Source organism: Anoplolepis gracilipes, chromosome 10 (genome assembly GCF_047496725.1).
Source record: "Anoplolepis gracilipes chromosome 10, ASM4749672v1, whole genome shotgun sequence".
Lineage (NCBI taxonomy): Eukaryota > Metazoa > Arthropoda > Insecta > Hymenoptera > Formicidae > Anoplolepis > Anoplolepis gracilipes.
Genome location: NC_132979.1, coordinates 6659429 through 6682295, shown reverse-complemented (window position 1 = coordinate 6682295; position 22867 = coordinate 6659429). Strand labels below are relative to the sequence as shown.

General features: G+C 30.0%; 4 protein-coding genes across 7 annotated transcripts; 1 reads left to right on the top strand and 3 right to left on the bottom strand.

The window, feature by feature from the left end:
* Window positions 1–1055: 1055 nt before the first annotated feature.
* LOC140670553 (glutamate receptor 1-like) lies at window positions 1056–4520 on the bottom strand. The gene is made up of 8 exons (XM_072901211.1): window positions 4349–4520; window positions 3493–3986; window positions 2842–3174; window positions 2510–2672; window positions 2038–2246; window positions 1729–1836; window positions 1385–1548; window positions 1056–1314 (listed from the first exon to the last, which is right to left on the bottom strand). The coding sequence occupies exons 1-8, from the start codon at window positions 4518–4520 to the stop codon at window positions 1056–1058; spliced, it is 1902 nt and encodes a 633-aa protein (XP_072757312.1).
* Window positions 4521–7942: 3422 nt separating this feature from the next.
* Ref(2)p (refractory to sigma P) lies at window positions 7943–11367 on the top strand. 3 transcript variants are annotated; one of them, XM_072901215.1, is made up of 4 exons: window positions 7949–8306; window positions 8854–9294; window positions 9373–9896; window positions 10125–11367. In XM_072901215.1, the coding sequence occupies exons 1-4, from the start codon at window positions 8123–8125 to the stop codon at window positions 10380–10382; spliced, it is 1407 nt and encodes a 468-aa protein (XP_072757316.1). In that variant the 5' UTR covers window positions 7949–8122; the 3' UTR covers window positions 10383–11367. The 3 variants fall into 3 exon arrangements, with proteins under 3 accessions (XP_072757315.1, XP_072757314.1, XP_072757316.1); XM_072901214.1 differs by having other exon boundaries at window positions 7943–8306; window positions 8854–9884; XM_072901213.1 differs by having other exon boundaries at window positions 7946–8306; window positions 8854–9896.
* On the bottom strand, window positions 10950–13366 carry Mrps29 (mitochondrial ribosomal protein S29). Its single transcript, XM_072901216.1, has 6 exons — window positions 12887–13366; window positions 12348–12680; window positions 12013–12105; window positions 11792–11928; window positions 11385–11732; window positions 10950–11223 (listed from the first exon to the last, which is right to left on the bottom strand). The coding sequence occupies exons 1-6, from the start codon at window positions 12900–12902 to the stop codon at window positions 10987–10989; spliced, it is 1164 nt and encodes a 387-aa protein (XP_072757317.1). The 5' UTR covers window positions 12903–13366; the 3' UTR covers window positions 10950–10986.
* A 2681-nt stretch (window positions 13367–16047) lies between these two features.
* Mute (gon-4 like protein muscle wasted) lies at window positions 16048–22709 on the bottom strand. 2 transcript variants are annotated; one of them, XM_072901206.1, is made up of 16 exons: window positions 22124–22709; window positions 21721–22023; window positions 21290–21564; window positions 21011–21189; window positions 20740–20939; window positions 20338–20655; window positions 20076–20268; window positions 19880–20005; window positions 19068–19712; window positions 18838–18994; window positions 18220–18766; window positions 17663–17891; window positions 16965–17541; window positions 16672–16874; window positions 16497–16581; window positions 16048–16406 (listed from the first exon to the last, which is right to left on the bottom strand). In XM_072901206.1, the coding sequence occupies exons 1-15, from the start codon at window positions 22552–22554 to the stop codon at window positions 16531–16533; spliced, it is 4434 nt and encodes a 1477-aa protein (XP_072757307.1). In that variant the 5' UTR covers window positions 22555–22709; the 3' UTR covers window positions 16048–16406; window positions 16497–16530. The 2 variants fall into 2 exon arrangements, with proteins under 2 accessions (XP_072757307.1, XP_072757308.1); XM_072901207.1 differs by lacking the exon at window positions 16048–16406 and having other exon boundaries at window positions 16494–16581.
* Window positions 22710–22867: the final 158 nt, after the last annotated feature.

Genomic DNA, 22867 nt, shown 5'->3' with positions numbered 1-22867 from the left:
ACATCAAGTATATATTTTGCAAGCATATATACTGACTGATATCAATTCCATTAGAAAATTGCGAATAAAAATTAATCAACTGATTTTATCTTAAATGAGCGTTTATTAGAGTAGTTATCGAGTTACCATTTTAGTTGATAAAGTAATCTTTTTTGTATTTTCGCAAACGAACAACGATAAATTATTATTTTCTCGAATTATATTATGATATCTAATCATATGTAATATTTAATCCAATTATCAGAATATTTTCTCAATTTCTTCAGATTCGACATTCAGAAGACACATAAAATAAGCTAGATAATTAGATAAAATTTTAAATTATATTACGTATAATACAATCGATCAATTTAAAATGGTATATAAATACATATAAGGTGTAACTGAAAGTTTTGTAGAAACTTTAAGTTTTATGCGCTAGAATAATTATATGAATAAGCGCTTTGAAAGGCTTCTTTAAAGAAATAATTATCAGTTATAAAAAGGAAAATTGCACAACTCTTTTATCAACAAGGTAAATACAATAACAGTTTTAAATATTAAAAAAATACTCACAAAGTATCTTTCTTCAAAAAACTGTAGCCGGATAAGCAAACTAAAAATGCCCCTGACGAGTTTTCAAATAACATTTAGCCGATTTGTACAGACTTTTCTATTACATCCTGTATTTTATATGTACAAATATTAACTACATTAACTATATTGAATTCATATACAGTTTTAGAAGAACATATTATTTTGATATCTAAAAAAGTATTTCAATACTACTACAAACACATATACATACAGATATATATATGAATAATGTTATATAATATTATATATAATATTAATATTATTTAACTACTGTTGTAAATCTGTAAACACACATTCACAAAGATATGGGAAGTAATATTTTTATAGTACAATAATAAGTTATTGTATTTATATAGTATAATAATAATATACGTAATAATAGCATTTTTCATTAACATATAAAGATTCTCATTGAGTAAAAAATTAAATAATTAAAAAATTCCGATTGCATAAAATAGTATAATATGTCCCAATCATGATTATTGCCTTTGGAGAAATAGTTGTTTTTTCGAACGACAGAAAATCCGCGATTGAAGTTTCTTTTTCTTGTATCGATAATAAATTTTTTCCATAACCAGTATAGCGACACTTAAAATAATCCCTCCACAAAGAATCGCCAAAATGGGAGCGACATTAGTCATGCGGACCGGTATGTAAGCTGTGTTTTCAGCGGAATGCATTAAGAATTTCGTATCCTTTAAACGCTCCAGCATGCCGTTATCCAAAAATTTCTGTAAACTATAAAACATACAAAACTTTTATAATTGGAAGAAGAAAAGCGAATGGAAAAATTGCACTGGATATTCACTGATAATTTATCACGCCCGTGTATGGATTGCCTTTGGACAGAATCATCCCTAAATTGTCTATTTTTTCAGTGCTAACGCTGGACAATTTACAAGGAATTTCCATTTCAACATTTTTCTTCAAAGCATTCAATATCATGTAAGCGACTTTTTTCTCGTTGCATATCTAAACAAATATAATAGATAATAAATTATATAAATAATCTTCTAAATAAAGAAAAGCAAGTACAGACATTGTATATTTTAAAAATAATTAGTAATTGATTGTATTATCCGAAATAATTGATTAATTTTATCGAAAAAATTACGTAATATCAACTATATTGTCATAGTTGCAAAATCGTACTTGCAAGAAGCCATCGATTATAGTCTCCGGTAATTCTGATTCCTTCTTCATTAGTTTCATCAGTTTCATCGAGAAAGCATCCTTCGAATCCTCATCCGCTGACTGATGCTATCGCACAAAAACATTTTTAATACATAAATCATACAGACACACTTCAGCGCTAACAAGAAAGAAGGATTATGACAGACATCGAATTGTAATTTCATGTTGCAGGATGCAACGGTTTGGCATAGTTTATTCGGTCGCTTACAAGTAAATAAGCATCAGAAGTGAAAGTTAAAATATTTGAGATGAACTGGATGAACTTACGGAGATTATGTCGTAGTCAGCACTGCCGCGTGGAACTATTAATTTATAAGTACCGTCGGTGACAAATTCATCTATGGAATGAAAAGGAAGAATGCGAATGCAAGACGTTAAGAAGCATACTAAAGCTGCTGAATAATGAGCTGTCACCAATATCGCCGTTAAAAATATTGTAAAGTACGCAATGCGTAGCGACGAATTTTTGGGAAATGCTGAAGAAAAAAATTTAATTAAAAAGAATTTCAGAAGAAAATGCATCTAAAAAAATCATTTAATTTTTAATTCCTAAATAAAATAATTTGATGCAAGTTTTTAATTTAAAAAATTAAACTTGTCTTAAATTTCTTTAAAATTAAATTTCTCTTTACTTTCTTTCTGTTTCTCTTGAGATATTTTCTAAATATGTGGTGAATGGGTATTTTATTAAAATTATTTTGTATAAATTTTAGTTTTTTAACAGTGTAAATATTTTTACCTATAAGTGCTTGCTGACAAAATATACCCCAAATGCAGAGAAAATTGTCGGAAATCAAATCCATAGTTCTTATAAATTCGCAATACATTTTCATGAAAGACAACAGGAGGGGTGTAATTAATAGTAACACGACAATCGCAATCCAAATGTTCCAATCGAACATCTGTTGAATAATTATACAAGAAATTATTAGTTCAAAAAAATTATTTGTTTTTTTAATATTTTAAAAGTATATATTATATATATACTTTTAACACACTCGTGCCAATAACGGAATAAAAATGTAAACCAAAACAATCTTATTGTCAATTAATCTTATTAATCGCAATTACCTGAAAATAACCAAGCCATTTAACGCCGCATATCCTAGGTTGCCTGATGAACAAACTGTTCTTAGATATTATCAAGGGCAGCGTGAAATCGACGTAACGTACTCGCAAACTCGTCATCGACATATCGGCGATAGCGAAATCCGCGCGACCTGACGTAATCTCATTCATTACTCCAGACCAACTGTGATTCTTGCTATTCCACAAACCGTGGTCGTCCAATTCAGATACTATATCCAAACTAAAATTGAGAGAATGCGTAAGCTCGTCCAACACTTTCCCATACAAATTGCCCACGTAATTTCCAACTCCGAAACTTGAAGAAATTTGTATATCCTGAATTTATTTAATATGAATTAATTAAATCGAAAATTTGTTTTATAATTATTTTAATTTAAATATAAAATATTTTTAAACTATATTATACATAACTTTTTATATAAATACGACTCTAAAAGGATTATTTAACCATAATTGAAAACCAATTTTTCTTAAAAGAAACTTGATAGAAATAGTCAATTCAAATGTCAAATACGTATTTTGATTGATACGTCAAATTAATTATAAAATATTTAGAGCCCATATATGTATATATATATAACTATTTTATTATATATCTAAAAAATAAAACATATTTGAGATTTACTCTAGTACCTTGACTGTGACCGCCCGTAAAACAGTTCCCTCCAAATCCTTCCTTCGATCGTATAGGGATAAGTTCGTCAAAAGAACGAATTTTATATCATCTTTCCATTCTGCCAAATCGAAGATTTTGGTGGTCTCGCCTTTGACCGAGTACCATTCTTGCAGAACATCTTCATTGTGGCATAATACTAGCATCTGCGTATCGAATGCCAAGTTGAAGGGATTACCTATCGGTTCGCGACAATGATCGTGAGTATTGTTGGCGGACTCATAAAGAAACAGCATAAACCACACCGGAAAGGACATGGGATAGGTATTGGTCGCCTCTACGAAGTCCAGATATGCCTCGAAATCGGGCATAATAACAATGATTATGGGTTGCACTATTTGATGGTAATATTTGAGCGATGTCTGTAATTGTCTAAAGTGCACGTCCAGGGTCACCACGTAATGTCGGCCCAGCATACGGGAGCACGAGTGTACCAGGTGCGTAATTTTTAAATCTACAAGTAAAGATTTTGCAAATGCAATACCATAAACTTAATAGAACTGCGAGAATTCGCGATAAAAGATAATCCTAATATAATAATTTTGCTTAAACAAATCTTAAAAAATTGCAATATGTTTTTTTTTTTTTTTTTTAATTCCGCCAGTTTAGAGAAGAATCGAGAGATGTTGAGTAGAAATCGCAAGATATCGATCAGAGTCAATAATCGATTAACAAACTGCCAATTGTGTTGATTTATCGCAATCGGTTACCGAGATTAGATTATTCGATTAAATTAACATTTACAAATAATTTACAAAATAATAATAATAATCGCAGCGACAATAATACTGTGCCGTGATTAAATTCCGAACTGACCGCCATAATCGCCGAACTCATCTCCAGGATGAGTGAATATAACAGTCGCTGCGGAATAAAATTTCCGAATGGCCATTATCACTTCGACGAAAACATCGATTTTGAAATGCTTTTCCGAATTTACAAGAACAAAAGGCAGTATCAAACACGTCAGATACAGCGTTAATCTCATTTCCTTAAGAGGTCAGCCGGGAAGGTTTATAACACGAGAGACTCGAAGCGACCGACTAAACGGCTAAAATTTATACGCGAATATTTTTTCCTACATCAAGTAATACGGGATAGATACAGGGACGTATGTGCTTATCAAATGCTCCAAATAACACGATTGCGAAGATTCATATGAAAATAAACACTATTGGTCTTCAATCTTTTTAATTATATTTTTTATTATCCAAATGCTAAATATTGGCAGATTATTATTCCATAAAAATATTTTTTTTATATTAAATAATTCATTTGAAATATTTAAATTATTCTCTTATCCGTCCCTGATCACGTGTTCACGGAAAGTGCATATTTCAATTTATTATATCACATCAAGTGTATATTCTGCAAGCATATATACTGACTGATATCAATTCCATTAGAAAATTGCGAATAAAAACGAATCAACTGATTTTATCTTAAATGAGTGTTTATTAGAGTAAATGTTATCGAGTTACTATTTTAGTTGACAGGGTAATTTTATTCTGCATTTTTGCAAAAGAGCAATGGTAAATCATTATTTTCTCGAATTATATTATGATATCTGTCACATGTAATATTCAATTCAATTATCAGAATACTTTCTCAATTTCTTCAGATTCCATATTCAGAAGACACACATTAAAATAAGCTAGGTAATTAGATAAAATTTTAAATTATATTACATATAATACAATCAATTTAAAATGGTATATAAACACATATAAGGTGTAATTGAAAGTTATGTAGAAACTTTGAGTTTTACGCGCTAGAATAACAATTATATGAATAAGCGCTTTGAAAGGCTTCTTTACAGAAATAATAATCAATTATAAAAAGAAAAATTGCACAACTCTCTTCTTATCAAGGCAAATACAATAACAGTTTTAAAAAATATTCACAAAATGTCCTCCTTGAAAATTTATACGAACACGCACAAATTATTGCATGTGATAAAAAAAATACCAAAAGTTACTCATTGTTGCATAATCATCAAAAAATTCGTCAGTCTGTCTATATCGTTAACGAAAGTTGAATAAACTAACTGTTTTAAATAATAACACATGTAACGATTGAGTAAATATAAATAGATACAATATGAGAGAGAGAGATTGAAATATAATTAATAATCTCTCTCTCTCTCTCTCTCTCTCTCTTTCTGAATGAAGATTTTTCAATTAAGACCCTTGTATTATACATTTTTTACTCTAATGTACAGAACTTTATTCTTAAGATTTGTACAGACTTTTCTCTCACATTCTGTCACATATGTATACATATAAGATCGAAAATTATAATAAGAAAATATGGAGGTAATTCCTTGTTAAAATGCAAGTCGAAAATGTAGAATAAAATTTTTTTATACAGGACTTCATGTTCGAAAAAATCAATTTTCAAAATTCTTATTATGATTTCTGATGCATCTTTTTCATATGTCTATTTAATATCAGATGGATACTTATCTACATACATTTATTTACATTTGTTTAAGCTAATCATTTTCTCGAACGCGGGATTACTTTTTATGTTTGAGATGATTCATCTACTGAAGTGATCCAGAAGAACTGGCCATCATCAAATTTGCGTTGTAACGCTCATGGTATCAATACGTGACTTGACAATTGTGCGAATTAATAACTGACGTTATTGGTCTCAAGCATATTAGACTTGTTAATTTTTGAACAACAAAATAATAATACAAGACGATGGTAAATGTTAATATTGCGTAGCATATGTAGAATCAATTGTAATTTTCTTTAAATAAATTATATTACATACAGTTTAGATTTGTAATTACAAAATTCTCTTTATAATTCTCTTTCATATTATGATGAACGAAATAAGGTCTTCTGGTTTTGCTTTTATGAGAAATTCAGAAAATGCATCGAGCCTTCATTGAAGATGCAATGTGTATTGTATATTAACAGGTCGATTTTCAGTCATGCATCATAACGCATTTAATAATCACAAAATGCAGGCATTTTCATTTAATTTGCAGCCTCATTATTTATAATTTATAATATATAATACACATATAATACACATAGTACATCTATATGCATATATATATATATATATATATATATATATATATATATATCTGTATAGAGTTACATAACGCATGACTGTGTTCGCCACGTACGAATAAATAGAATTAGAAAACATGGCTCTCACACGTCATTCTACAGAACTGCCGTAAATGAATGCGCACTTTTCCTTGCTACTTTCCAGACGCTTCTGGAACAGTGTGGATTATTCCATACTTCATTTCTGGGGCGTTCTGTACTTCTTTATCCATTTCATGTATGTATTTTTTAATAACAGTATATATATTCCTTAACAAAATAAGAAAAGGAATATTCAAAAACTTTAATAACATAAATTATTTAGTTAGAGAACATTTTTATTGAATAATTTTCGTTATTCTTTTTTGTAATATCCAACAAATCTATATCTCAATGTTTTAAATAAACTATTCTATGTTATTAGCCATTGTAAAAAGTGTTATTATTTATATTTTTTATTATTAAAATCATTTTCAGCTACAAATTCGATTTATATTCTCATCAGAGAAAAAGATCAATTTTTCATCCAGGAAAAAAGTCCGTTTATAATCACATATAAATATTAATATATAATTATTTAGCTATAGAATATGTTTGTAGGTATTGTTTTTTTCTTTTATATATATATATATAATTTCTGTTTTTTTTATATAGAAAAAAATAATAATGAGAAAAGAATATAGTTTTGCACTTCGTTAGGAAAAATTAAAGTTTGCGATTAAATTATAAAAAGTATATAAAATAAAATAATAGTGTAAAAACATATTTTCATATATATATAAATATATATGTTTATATATTTACGCTTTATTTCCGAATACATACATATTATTTATTTAAATCAGAAAATACTTCCGCGGTTTTCTTTTTAAATATATAAATTTAAATATATATATTTATATATAAATAATTCTCTAAATACGTTTAATAATAATACTTCAATAGTGTAAGAAATCAGCTTTTAGAAATCGTATGTATTGCTTTATGATGCAACAACATCGTGCAAAACGATACTATCACCACATCGTGAATCATCATGTACGCGACGTGGTCACGTGACTATCTGTCAAAATAGGCAATCTCATTCAAAAATGGCGCCGCTCATATAGACTTCCTCCGTTCAAATTCTCAAGAGATAAATCGCCTTCGCGTCTCGGAATCGTCGTGTATCACGGCAAAAACTCTCCCCTCGACATCGTTTCGACTTCGTCGTCGCGTAAAGTATAAAAAACCAGCGAGAAATAATGACGCGAAACTCGAAAATTACGTAAAATTTCACGGGCCGCCGGAAGTGACTGTGTTGTCGCAACGGGCCGACATGATGAACAATAATAAGTGGATTATCGATCGCGTATAAAAGAAGCTGCGCGGCGTCAGCTCGTCAAACGTCAAGCGACTCTCGGTGACGGCGCGTCGACGGTAACAAGCGTAGATATTTCGCAATTTCGCAACATTCTTTCTTCCTTGGAGAAATTCAACGTTTGTAAAGATTCGTGAACGTAGTGAGACCCGTGAAACGACAATGGCTACGTTAAGCTACAAAGCGTATCTGTTGGAGGAGGGCAAGCCTCGATCGTGGGCAGCCACGGAAACACGCAGATTCGGCATTGACGCCGATGTCGCAATGAATTTCGTATATCTGCGCGAAAAACTGCAAAGCATTTTCCCGGACCTGCGAGGAAAGAATTTCACCGTTACTTGGAAAGGTAATTATTCCCGAAAAAAAAAAAAAAAAAAAAAAAAACATACCAGCTGTTAACGTGATGTTTACCAACGACTTTCCTCGCGAAGGAAAGATAAGCAAGTGATTCATCGAGCTATTATCTACTTTTATCTCTCTAAATGCTTTAAAACAGTTTATATTTTATAAATACAGTGTTAAAAAAATACACTTAATAGTATAAGTTTATTTGCTTTAAATAAATGATTGAAAAATGATGTAAAATTTAAAATCCTTTACAATATTTCTTTACAATATTTAAATAATATATCAATTTTTATTTCTCTCCTGTGTTTGTTCGGATCATATATAATTAATAGTAGTAAGAGGAAGTGTTATAATTAATGTTATTGATTTTTGCATGATATTAATTAGTTTTTCTTATACAACATAACAACATTATAAAGAAATTAATTTATTTTTGTAATACGATTAATATAAGATTATTTCTTTGCATACTAAGTAGGAATTATAAAATGGTACATACATTTTTCATTTGACTAAAACCTATTTAAATTGTCTTTTGTACATAGATGACGAGAACGAGCCTATTACAATATCAACTAATGAAGAGCTAGAGATTGCACTGGAGGAGATGGCTAAAAATAACATCTATAAATTATACATTAGACCTTATGTCAATGAGGACCGAGACATGCCAAATATAGAAAAAATATTACATCCTGGCGTAATATGCGATGTGTGTGAGAAAAACATACATGGTTTCCGCTTCAAGTGCATGGAATGCTTAGATTATGATTTATGCAGTGAATGCATGATATTGGGCAATCATCATGATCACTATTTAGTTCGTATGACACAGCCAATTGACTGGTCGACTCGTGATGGTCGCCGACTTGCTCATCACATCCGGAAGTTTATGAAAAAGACACAGCACATCAAGGACGACGAGCGTAGGTGTCCGCACTCGAGGAGCAGCAAGCGAAGCGGCTGTCCGTTCAACGTGACAAGCGGTAAAGTTGCCCCTTTTGATCCATCTATTGTAAACTCACTGGCGGATTTCCTAATAGACATGTGTACTGCTCCATCAGATGAAAATCATGGAGAGCAAAAGCGATCCAAGGAGCAGTACAGAGACCCATCTGCTGAGACTGCTACCGAGGCAACGGAAGACCCACAGGAAGCGACCAGGCACAGTTTCTCGCAGTTGCTAAAAATAGTCGAGGACAATCTTTCCAATATCTCACAATTCTTAGATCCGCTCGGCATCAATGTCACTGTAATGACCGACAAAGATTCCACCAGGAACAAACCCGCCGAAGCTAAAGCTAGCACGCAGAAACCCGAGAGTGGCGCATCTACATCGGAGGATTCTGCTAAAAAATTCCCAGGTGAAGGAAAAAAATTGAATGAAACGACAAATACCACAAACGAGAAAGCTACTCCTTCGACGAGCGATGCGACGTCAACACAGAAGGAGCCTCAGACAGCAGCTTCTGCCGAACAAGCGGCCGAAGCCGAGGAATGGACAATAGTACAACCTCAGAGTGAGAATCTCAGCCGTACATCTTCCACTTCGTCCGCTTCGAATGAAGCTACACAGGTACCTAAACAGGTACGCTTTGCATATAAAAAAATCATAATAATAGTAAATTATTCAAGTATAATTAAAAATAACAAAGAAAATATAAAATATAAACAATATTACTTTTAAATAAAATTACATAATATTAGAGATTTATAGAAAAATATTAAAAGATACATATGAAGAAATAGTGAAAAGAAACATTACATTATATATTATGTTGTATGTATCATGTGTTCAGAATACCTTACTTTACAGATTACACCTTCAGCGCCAGCAAGTGTGGCAGAACCAGAGAAAACAGAACCGCCAAGAAAGCAGAACATCTACCCACCCTTACCTAAAGAAGTAAAAAATGAATTCTATCATCCAAATCCCAAAATCCAACAAGCTGTAACAGCAATGATGGCGATGGGATTCAGCAATGAGGGTGGATGGCTCACTCATCTACTTGTTTCAAAAGATGGTGACATTGGTAAGGCACTAGACGTATTACATCCAGTACGTCATCATTAAGAAAGATAAGGCTAACATTTTAGTTGATGATAGTTTACGTACAATAACGAATGGCAGAAATAACTGTTAACAGAATCAATAGCTGACGATAGTTTGTTACTAACATTATTCATTAATAACACGCTATTTTAAATTTATATATTTTATGGATCTAAATGAAAGCAAAAAATTTATTTTACGTTCCTTAAGTTAAAAATTATTACAATTTCATTTTGGAAAATTTAAACTTGTGCAATCGTAATAATTTATATTATTTATATTATTAAATTTATAATGCACTTATAATGAGCAATGTTATTTTAAAGAATTTGATCTATATATATTTTTTGCATTATAAAACTATTTATAGTATAGAAATATATTAAAATAAATACTTTTGTGGTGATTGTGTATTATTACTAATATATTGTGTTACTGCTAATTGCATTTTACGTTAATAAAGAACTGACACCAAAAAAAAACTTTGTTTAAAAATTTTTCACATGCCTCTAACAAGATCTAAAATAAGGTTGGAAATAGTTTCATAATTTTAATAAAAATTAAAAAGAATGCTAAAGCTTCAAAAGCTTTTATTATAATTATATTTTAATGCGAGCAATTACTTTTATAAAAATTTACATTGTTCCATTAAAAAATATGGATTTTTATTAGTTATTAGTTCTAATTCCTTCTGACGACCGGATGTTATGTTCCTGATCCATTTACGATCCTTATAATACTCTATCATACTATCGAATTCTCCGATGTTATAATCATCAACTAGAACAGGTATGAAAGGATCCAGGTGCTCAAAGCCTTCTTTGCCAAGTAGATACCTAGGAAAATGGGAGTCTCGTCTGTCCTGAAAATAAAAATTAACCTGCATTATTATTTAGATATAATTTTCCAAATCTGAACTTTTATAATTAAATATTCAAAACTATTAAATTTGCATGTTTAATTATTTTTTAACTTTATTCAAATAAAGAACTATATAATTACTCAATGCATTGTTGTATGTACCTTATTTGCCTTCTGGTCTACTGTTATTACCACTGCACCATTACACCAATCGCTTTTCGTGATCTCGAAAAACGGTATCGCCAACGTTACTTGCTTGGGCAGAACCATCGCTTTGTTATCATCGTGAATGCGCGTATGACTCGATGTGAACGCATTGAATCCATCTATCATGACCATCGTCTTACACTTTCCGGCTGTACTAGCGAGCTTCAGTTCTCTTATAAGCGCGTCCACTACGCCACAAGCGTACTTTATGCGATTCAAACCAAACTCGATAAGTTCAAAGATAGGTGCTCCTTGCGATGTCGTTTCGCGTTGATTCCAAACGTAATCTTTCGATGTTGTCAGCTGTAAAACAAATATACAATAAGTATAGCTGACAGAATGATGTCTGAGAATACACGTACGTTCAATTGCGAAAGTAACTTTGAATTTTGACATTTGAAATGTTTCAACCACAATCCAGCATCGATTGGCAGATCCACGCAGCCTGGAGACAGCACTGAAGTCGCAACTTCCTTTGTGTCCTTAAACCAATGCGGAGCTAAAAAATAAACAGCAATTATAATAACTTCAATGCACCGAGATAAACGATAATGTAAAACGTTTATATATAATGATAACATACCCCAATATATGTGAACTAGCACATATCTCTGCATAAAAGCATAGTGTAATATGTGACTTAATATTATACTTTTTCCTACCCCAGCCTGTCCATCTATTTACATACTGTTAAGGTTTTTCTTTTATTAATATTTGATTAAAAAATATTAATTGTTCTTTATAACATATATATATATATATATATATATATATAATCTATAAAACTGTTACAGAAATTATAAAAAAATTATAACAAAAAGAAAACAAATAGAAAGAAAAAGTTACTCCCTTAATGTTACAATACATAAAAAAGTTATGTACTACTCTTTACCTCAATGCATATTTTCAAAAGGATACATAATACATATTTATTGACAGGCCTTGTATAGTCGGCCTGATTGAGGTAAGACATAATCTCAATCGCAGGTTGCCTGATCAGTATCGAACACTCTTGAAAAGTAGTGACTTGTTTCCTAAATGGTTTAGGGAAGCCACCATACTGAAAGATTTCTTGGTATGTATCTATTGGTATTGTATATAATCTGGCGAGGTGGTCTGCATTATGATTAACTGGATTGTTCTCAACTGTGCGAAATGAGGATACTTGACTTGTTTGCTCTTTATCTTTCACTTCCACAGCTGTACTGAATTTTCTACAATGCGTTTTCTGTATTCTTCTCACGAATGAATCTAGAACCATATATTTACACATTATTATATATAAATATTTATTTCAAATATATTTGCTTTATATTGTCTTTTCATCATCAGTTGTACAGAACAAATTATTTGTATTGACAGAAATTTATAACTGAACCATTATATGGACAATTATTGATTGATCTATTGCAGTAAATTAAGGAATACAAAGAACATTGACAGAGATAAAATCTTACATAAACGTAAAGACATCGTGTCGTTTTATTTTGTTTAGACTGCGCTGTTTGTCCTCGAATTCTTTTCCACTTTAGCTTAAGTAAGGTTATACGGTCGAAATGTTTTCTCTCACTTTATATGTATGAAACTTTTGACAATTTCAACACTTGCAAGTAATTTATAATTAATAGTATCACGGATCGTTTCATGATCCGTGACAAGTGATCGAATGTGAGCAGAGCGAGCTAGAATGAATGAACTAAAATCAAAATCACAAATCGAATAGTACCAAAGGTACCAAGAGAAGCATGAAAGAGGTTATACTGTCATTTTTCATGCTTTTTTCCTTCTAGTACGCAGCACCAACTAGATCCATTTTAGAACGAGCGAAACTATGGCCAGCAGATTTATTTTTCGACGACACCATAAAACGATCGATGATTGATTTATGTCCGTGCTAGATCTACTGTGAATTTAAAAAATACGGAAATATTATAAAAGTTTATTTTAATATATTTCAATACATATTATTTTAGCTACGCGAAATTTTTTTTCATTTAAATATATGTTACAAATAATAATAATCTATGTATACTGTGTTATTGTAAAAATTATTAAAATATTATTTTATGTGTATATTTTATATATATGTATATATTAAAAATATATATAACGTTATTATTCACATAGTATAATACGTATTCGTAGCGCGCGCGCACGAGAGAGAGAGAGAGCACACTCTCCCTTCTCCTTGACGTCACGCGTTGCGTAGTGAGAGAGGGGGAGCGCTGCGCGCCGCGTACATGACACGTGACACGTGACCGCTGTAAGCCGTGAGCCAGTGAGCCATTCATTCAGAGATGGGCGGGCGTAGTGTACACACGTGCTCTTACTCCAGCGCTGGCGCCGTGCCGGTACGGTTCACCTCGGAGTCGAACGCGTCGTAAACATTTCTCGCAACGATAATACATACGATAATACTACGCGATAAATCTTAATGTGTTAAAATATGTTTAAAACGATTCCGAAATATGTGAATAAAATAATAACATGGAATTCGGCCTTGGTGATATATAGACAACGTAGAGCTTCGATGTCGACAACTCCGCTGTTGCGCATCAATGTCGGTGAGTAATAAAAAGCTTATATTTTATTAAAGCACCGGATTTATGTAGAGATTTTTTGTGTAGAAATTTTTGTAAATGAAAATGTAGATTATAGATTAAATCCGTTACTTTAACCCTCGGACGGCGGGATAGTCACGTGTGCTTGGCGGACTCTGTCAATTTTGAATCATAGAAAAATTTATTTTTATACATATTACGTTTTAAGATAAAATTTTATTATATTAAATTTTTAATTCATTACTTTTAATTTTAATTTTAAATTATTTTTGTTAATAAAAATATTATATTTGTATATAAAAATTGAAGAAAAAGAAAAAATATTAAAATAAAATATACGTGTGATATTTATTGCAATTTTGCCCAATACATCCATAAAATATTTATTTTAATTATATAAATTATAAATATATGAGTTTTATAAAACAGTTTTAAAGGTACAGATCTTTAATACCCACCAATGGAAGGTTTATATTATATGTATGCTAATACATATTTTACATATACATGATTATTTTTATTTGCAATTTTTGACGACTGAACGACACGTGTCTAGAAAAACGATCATATACTATATCGTAACGATTATAACGATCGTAAAAGTCTATTTAAGACTATTAGGACATTAAAAAATAAAATAAAATAAATAAAAAAGAATAAAATTAAAAAATTTTTTTACACTTTATTTCCACTTAAGAATATTGAGAAATTACTGCTACTTTGTTTTTATTTTATTTCTTTAAACTTTAAACACATACATTGTTATATGTATGACGATAATAGATGATCTCTATTATATATTTATAACTTTTAAGTATCTTTTATTATATAAAATATATGTAAAATTGGATTTATAAAATATTTTTAATATTATCAGATACATTCAAATAAATATTGAAAAAGAGAAAATAAAATTTAATTGTCTGCGTAATTGTTACTCTTAAACAATAATTTAGTTTATTGAAAGTAAAAGTTATTATTTCTCTCTCTCTCTCTCTCTCTCTCTCTCTCTCTCCCTCTCCCTCTCTCTCTCTCTCTCTCTTTCTCCCCTTTTGCAAGAATAATATTCTTCATTTATTTTATGTGCGCATATAAATACATAATAATTTCAATAATTTTGAAAAAAATATTTTACTAAATATACATATATATATTTTAAATTAATATTAATTTATACATAAAATATTTTTAATAATTTATATAGTATATATATTTATTGTTATTCATAACATGTATTAAAATGAAAAGATTATACGCACAGCTAATAAAAGTTTCCTACTTTTTGAGATCCACAATTACGGATTTAGCACGGTCACGAACCAATCGGTTGTTTTACATACCATGGCACCGAAAATCTATTCGGCCATAGTAGTTCTGTCGGTCCTAAAACAGATCCAGTTAGCGCCACTGTACTGCAGAGAAAAAGCGTCGTCAGAAAAAATGGCGGCATGGTAATATGTATATATGTATGTGAGTTTTGTGCGTGAACATGATTTTATATGATTACATTTCTTTCTTTATTTCAAATATTGATCTTGATATATAATTTGTTTAAATAATAATTATGTTATCGTGAACAGTTTAAATAATTATCTTTACACAAAAGGCAATTTGAATAGTGCATTGTAATTTTTTAGGTTAACCAAAGTCATATTTCGGAATCAATATATTATTTCTTTTTAAAGAGGTATTTTAACGTAGGCTTAAAAAAAAATCAAATTTGTTGCCTTTTTTTTTAATGATTAGTCTCAAAAATAAATTTGCATTTTCGATTTTATACAAGTTTTTACCGCAATAAGTCATATGTGCAAGATTTGTCAAAATCATGTAAATTCATGTAATCATGTAAAATTTGGAAAAACAAGTGTTCGTGACTTAGGCTTTAAAATATAACAGTGTAATATATTATTTATATCCATTCTACTCGTCAACAAAGCGTACCAAATAAATCGACAGTTTTGTCAAGAGGTTAGATTACTTGGCGTTGAGAGAGGGAATTAATATATTTTATAACATAAATTAATCAGAAACATGTATTATTCTGTTTCAAAACTGTACATATAAAAACAATCTCATAACAAAAAATGATCGGAAGAACAAAAAATTCGAAACTAAAAATTCATTATTACAATAGTAAGTTTCTAGAGATGAAATATGAAAAACAAAGTTTTTTCTGTATTCAGTATTACATCTATCATAGGCAAATTTTTCAACAATTCTTATGACATCGTAAAGTCTGATATTTCATAATAACATTACTGTATTCTCATCTCATATACCATTACAATGATCTAAAATATATATACTAAACTTATATACACATGTATATACAAGTATATATGTATATATGTACATATATATGTACACATATTATTTTCTGTAACAAGGAAAATAAAGTTTGGCATCTCTCTTTTACCTACAACAGAATTTAGTCATTATATATAGATGTATTGAGAACATAAAATATATAATAATTATATAGAGAATTTTAGAAATAAAATAATACCTGATTAACAGTATAATTATCTAATCATACATATTTACATTATTTTCTGTAATAAGGAAAGTAAAGTTTGACATCTCTCTTTTACCTACAACAGAATTTAGTCATTGCATATAGATGTATAGGGAATAAAATATATAATTATATATAGAAAATTTTAGAGAGATAAAAACATCACCTGATCAACAGTACGGTTATTTAATTTTTCACTAATTAATAGAAATGAATTTTCAGAATATTCTTTCTTAACACTTTGTAGTAGAATCATATCTTCCTGTCGTGTCCACGGTTTATTATTTGTCAAATCAGAATTTAACTGGATATTATTTTCGATTGTTGTTTTTTCAATGACTGATGTTTCTCCTGTAACTATCTTTTTACCTAAAAGCAAAAAGTTGATATTCCTCAAATTCTCACTTTTTCTATTAATAATAAAATGTTACTGACAATAAAAATGTATATGTAACTTACTTAAATCACTATCAATACTGTTACTTGCAACAGTTTGTGTAATTATTTCAGTACTTGATGAATTATCTTGCATTGGCAATTGCGTACAGCTATTGATTTCTGGTTCTGTAATATCACTCGTTTTCTCTGTAATATCAAGTTCATTGTGTTCCAATAAAACATCGATTTCTTCAGTCTTCTTCTCTCGTTTATTCCTGCAGTGAGACATTCTTATTTTTTTATTCGCAACTGCTACAGCATCGTCTACAGTGCTTATTCTTTTTAAAGCCTTCTTTTGATCTGCTTTAATTGCAAGTTTGACACTCTTTTTAGACTTTGCTACTTTCTCATTATCCTCATTCTCTTTTAATGACGAATACTTCGTAGCGCATTGCTTTTGGCAAATTTCTTCATGACTAGACTCATTCTTCGATGATTTTCTTCGTTTTTTAGATGAAATTGGTGGAGCGACTTTATCAGCGATTTTTAACGATACGCGCGCAATATTTTCCAACTTCTCCTGATGCTCTCCAGGAAATGTAATTTTTGCAGGTCGCAATCCTTCGGGTGTTTGAAGATAAATTCTTCCATTAAGAAACTATAAAAAACATGAAAAAATTTTTAACTAAATTGAATTTTTATAAAGAGAAAAACACAAGTGTGGAAAAAAATACAAAAATTATACAATCGAATATTATAATATTAAAAGATGCACATACCCGTGTACCGCAGGAAATACAATGTTCCGAATTATTTTTAAGAGTCGGGTCATCTATGTTATGACAATCGCATTTACAATTGTCCCCACCATATGGATCTTCCTGATATGACGCTGTGGGTAGTTCTATATTTTCATATAACTCTGGTGCATTTTCGGTATAAGTTATGTTCTTATCATAAGGGCCCAATGGACATGTCAAGTTTTCAAACATATGAGGTACAAATAAGCTAACAAAAATATCAAAAATACATTTTATGTACAATTACGGCATATTTTATGAATGATGTAAATAGACTAAGTAGATTTAATTGTATTTTGTTTTAAAATTTTTACACATAAATATTGCATGTATTATAAAACATATTTTTGAATATCGAATAAATGCGCCAATGTTGTGACACAGGAAATATTAATTCCAAACTCGTCATTAAGAGAATCTAGCATTCAAATTTTTTATGATATTTATCTTGCATGTAATACTTATGCAATATTTATGTTCTTCGAAATTATTTATATTTAAAATACATCTATTATGTACAAGAGAGTCATAGTTACCTTTCAGGAGGTTTTGCAGTAGGTAAAACTTGCAAGAATAAATCCATAATGAATGGATGGCCTTTAAAAACTGGACTCATAATGGTATGAATAGTTTCCAGAGTTGTGTGCGGATCAGACGAAAGTTGGGTGATTGCCTGCATCATCTTTGCTATTCGCGATGGTTGCTTAGCGAAATATATTTGCGCAATATGAACGAAATCATTCATTTTTTGCAACATCATATATTCTATAGATTTGCCAATCATCGTAGCTTGATGTGGTTTTAAGAATAGTAGAAAATCTGTACACATTTCTGGATAATTTTGCAGCCTTTTACAGATATCTTGATATAATCTGATTGTGAGTATATCTTTTTTAATTGTGCTATCTTGTATCTCTTTATCCGCTGCAAATTCTTCAGGAAATGGTGGGTCAATAACTGTTTGATTAATACTTTCTAGTTTTTCACTATAGTCTAAATACAACTTTATTACAGTCCTAAATATTTCTGGATTATTAGGTTCCAATGTCAGGTGTAATTTTTGAAGATATGATGCTGCAAATTCTACAAAAAAAATAAATGTAGATAAGAAAAAAATACAAAAGTTTTATTTTATTATAATTTATCCGACTTACTTGCTTCACGTTCTTCTTCTGTCAATGGATTGTCAGCTTTTAATAATCTTTTAATAATTTCCAGTTCTCTAGTTTGTTTAGCTTTTTTCCTACTTACAGGGTCCTTTATTATTGTAGTACTAGCTAGCATTAATTCTGCTATCTCTTCCTCATTATCCTATGCAAAAATCATAATTTAGATAGATACAAATAATTCAATATTTTCTTTAATATAATAAAATAGCACTCACAACTTTTGACACAGTATGTTCGTCAACGTTTTTATCCGTAGTGTCTTTTTCTTTAGATTTTAATGTACTGCAGTTAGCCGAACTTTTTGAACCTAAAACTTGCGCCATCAATTTCATATTCTGTGCGCTTCTTGTTTTTGCTAATCGAGGTGTAGTTTTACGTATTTGTGGTAGTCCTGATATTTGCGATGTATCTCTCGATACCTTTGAGCTTCCAGCTGATATAGAACTTAGTTTAGTATTATTTTTTTGTTCATTTGTCGCTAATTTATCTATCTGTATTGCCTTAGCATCTGCAGTAGTTGTTTTTAAAGAATGCAAATTTTTATTAGATTTACTTCCTGTAACCATCCCTGTAGTTTGTATATTATTATCAATTATTCGTTTTTCACCATTGTCATCATTGAGTTTAGATTTTTTTTTAAGAGTAAAACTATCTGTTTTGTCAGTAGTTGAGGCTTTTGGATTTACAGTCGCAGGTAATATTTTCGGTAATATATTTACGACTGGATTTCTTAACGGATGATTACTAGGAACAGTAGGATACGACTTCATTATTGCATTCATGTTAATCCATTGTTTTCCAAGATTACTATTTGAATCAAATATATAATTATTTTTTGAATTATTCTTGTATTCTTTTTGCTGTAACAATAAATAAATAAATAATTATTATTAAACGTTATATAAGTACCTAAGCCATTACAATTATTGTATGTATAATATAATGTGTAAATAAAATTTTATATATCAAATATAATATAATTATTTTTAAATAGATATTAGCAAAATTGTAATTGTTATATACTTACATTACTGAGATATATTTGCCACCTTACAGGTAAAAGATTTATTGATTGATCTTTTGGAGGTTTGGGTTTATTATCAAGTGTTATGCGATGTATTATTCTAGGAGCACAACCTTTCTCAAAATAATGCTACAAAATATAAAATAAAACAAAATTTAACTGTAGTTGCAATAAGATTTGTAAATTATTCAATACATACCTTAATTGGATTATCATCTTTAGAAGCGCGACGTTTCCTGATATGATGTATTATTCCTTGCGCATCTCTACATGGTAATAGATAGAAACAAATAAGTTGAGCGGCATCAAATAACAGTATTTTCTTTGTGCGAAGCTTTCTTGGTCTAGATGCAACAAATGGTAAAAATTGTTCTATGCCTAGCGCAATTAAACTGAAAATTATTAGAATAAAATAGAATGAAATAAAACATATTTTAGTACATAAGTTTGAAAATACTTACGTTTCTTCTGCTTTTGAATATGTAGATTTTGTAAGTTTAACTCCACTTCTAAAAGGCATTTGTGGTAAAAGTTGCGGATACATAAGAGCCTTACTTTCAACAAATACTTTTTCTAATTCAGGAAGAAATTGTTCAACATATACTTGCTTATTTGTATGAGACGTTTTAACTTTAGCAATATTATCTGTTACTGTACTTTGTTTGAAATCTGTATAGAATTGTGTGTCAGAAAACTTATTTTCCCAAGTTGATACTAATTTTAAAGCTTCTTCCAAATTCTCTGCATTAAATACAGAATTTGGGCCGTTCATTAAATATCTAGAATGTATCAGAATTTTATGATTTTTGTCTTTCTGATTTATTATCTTCTAATATATTATATTTTCCTCTCTCTCTTCATACCTTAAACTATTCAAGTTATGTTTACATGTTTTTGATAGTGAATGATATTCCGGATGCATATAAGTCATGACAAAATGCTGTGCCATTAATTGTATATGTTGCCGAAATTGTGTAGCTAATAAAAGACGTTGTTCAAAATTTATTGCCTTTGGTAATTCAGGTTCTGCAAGTACCGGTAAAAGTTCTACCATAGAAGAATTCTAAAAACATTAAAATGTAACAGTTCAAATACCGCTGCTTTTTAATACATAACATAAATAATTTTTCTTACCAAAGTATTAGTTTCAATCGGTGGAGTTGTATTATCTGGAATCTTTTTTCTTTTTGATATTTCTTCTTCTTCTTGTGTTGAGAACATAGGGGCTAATTCAAGTAATTCTGCAATTAAATCGTATTGTTCTTTACGAGGAACTTCTACTGCTTTATCTGTCCTGAGTTCTTCCTTGTCCACTATTAATATTTATCAAAGTTAAAAATTATGATCACTTGTCAATAAAGAAAATAGAAGACTAAAATATGTAGAAGAGTTATTTTAGATAACAATACACACATAAATCTGTTTCTTCGTCCTCTAAAATGTTATATTCTGGATCTGCTTCTGGATCATCTTCTACAGCTGGTTCTTGTGTTAAAGGTTGCGTAAATTCTTTTAAAAAATTATCCCAATCTTCATCAAGTTCAAAATCCCAATCCTCAGTCATATCGGCAGTTATGTCAGGTGGTATAAATGCTTGTTCTATTTCCTCCAAAGAAGTTTCACTTAAAGATAATTTAGAGCGTGTTCTCTGACCAATACTTTCTTCTTTTGTTACAACATGTGGAATACTGAAATGTAATATTTGTCAATAAATGAAAATAAATTGACAATATCAAGAAAACTTGAAAAGTTTCAACTATTATATATTAAATTATAATCAAATCAATTTCTGTTGTAATATTATTCATAGTTATAGTAAATATATGTAAATAAATCTTTCTCACATATATGTTGGTATTTTAAAAATTCCTTCAGGATCATATTGTACATCTGATGACCTTTGTTGTTCAGGGCAAACTACATTCTTATTTGTTGATGTTGATTGTTGTGATTCCATATCATTACTAGCTATATTTTCCACTTCTCTATCATCATCACTCTCTGTATGTTTATCATGATCAGGATTATATTCTTCATCGGATGAATCTTCTGACAGTTCTTCTTGAATCAAAGCTTGCACTTCCGATGAAGCTTTTTGTGTTGTAGTAATAGGCCATGGTATATTGACCTGTGCAGCTGCCAATTTTCTATAAGAAATAAGTTAAAAATTTTATTCATGCATACACAGAGAAAATAATTATTATATATATGAAGAATAAAATTAACAATAAATAAAACAATACATACTTAGCTTTAGCTCTAGTGAGTTTGGGACCAAAGTTAATATCATTTTCTGTATCTTGAAGCCATTTTTGTATCATTGTCATTAAATGTTCATAAGGGATCACATGTTTCAGTATATTTTTAACGTTAGTGGCAGTTAAATTAGTTTTGGCAGCTTTGGCATCAAGCTGTCTCTCAATCTCTTCTTCCATTTTATTAAGTACCGATGCTTCATCAATAGCTTCTCTTTTATGCTTGCTAGACGGCTCATAATTGTCAACTTCGGATATATCTATTTGTAAATCTGCATTTTCGGAATCAGTAGAATTTTCGCTATCGACATCGGTAAAATCAAAGTTAATCGAGAAAGACAAATTGCATTTTCTGGGCGATTCAATGAATGAAACCGAGGATGCCGATGAATCGGTTTCATTTTGCACAGTAGGTTTCTCCATTTTTTTTTTTTTTTTAATAAAGATTAATTTTTACCAAATCTATAAAGATGATCGTAAACTCCAACTGCGATTTTATTCTTCCAGAAACCAATTCACTATTTCGAATGTGCATACTAAAACAGTATACCATGTCTCCAATTTTTTGAAAATATCGCGTGCGATCAGCTGATGTTAAAAGGTTAGATCTGCTCTCTGTTTTGCTTGCACTTTCTGCACTTTTTTACCTTCTCTCTCTTTCTCTCTTTCCAATGCTCGAATATACACGTGTTTTATTTCAGGAGTTGAGGCTTCTGTCTAGTTTTCATGAGATTTA

Excerpts from the sequence above, each read along its gene's own strand:
- Mute (XM_072901206.1), bottom strand. The coding sequence starts at position 22,554 with ATGGAGAAACCTACTGTGCAAAATGAAACCGATTCATCGGCATCCTCG. Across the intron at positions 21,190-21,289 it reads GGACGAAGAAACAGATTTAT|TGGACAAGGAAGAACTCAGG; the intron begins GTGTGTATTGTT and ends AAATATTAATAG. Across the intron at positions 18,767-18,837 it reads AGAAGAAGAACGTGAAGCAA|AATTTGCAGCATCATATCTT; the intron begins GTAAGTCGGATA and ends TTTTTTTTGTAG.
- LOC140670553 (XM_072901211.1), bottom strand. The coding sequence starts at position 4,520 with ATGAGATTAACGCTGTATCTGACGTGTTTGATACTGCCTTTTGTTCTT. Across the intron at positions 3,175-3,492 it reads TACGGGCGGTCACAGTCAAG|GATATACAAATTTCTTCAAG; the intron begins GTACTAGAGTAA and ends AAATAAATTCAG. Across the intron at positions 1,837-2,037 it reads CTGACTACGACATAATCTCC|CATCAGTCAGCGGATGAGGA; the intron begins GTAAGTTCATCC and ends TTTGTGCGATAG.
- Mrps29 (XM_072901216.1), bottom strand. Across the intron at positions 12,106-12,347 it reads TGTCAATAAATATGTATTAT|ATGGACAGGCTGGGGTAGGA; the intron begins GTATCCTTTTGA and ends GTATGTAAATAG. Across the intron at positions 11,733-11,791 it reads AGTTACTTTCGCAATTGAAC|CTGACAACATCGAAAGATTA; the intron begins GTACGTGTATTC and ends TTTGTTTTACAG.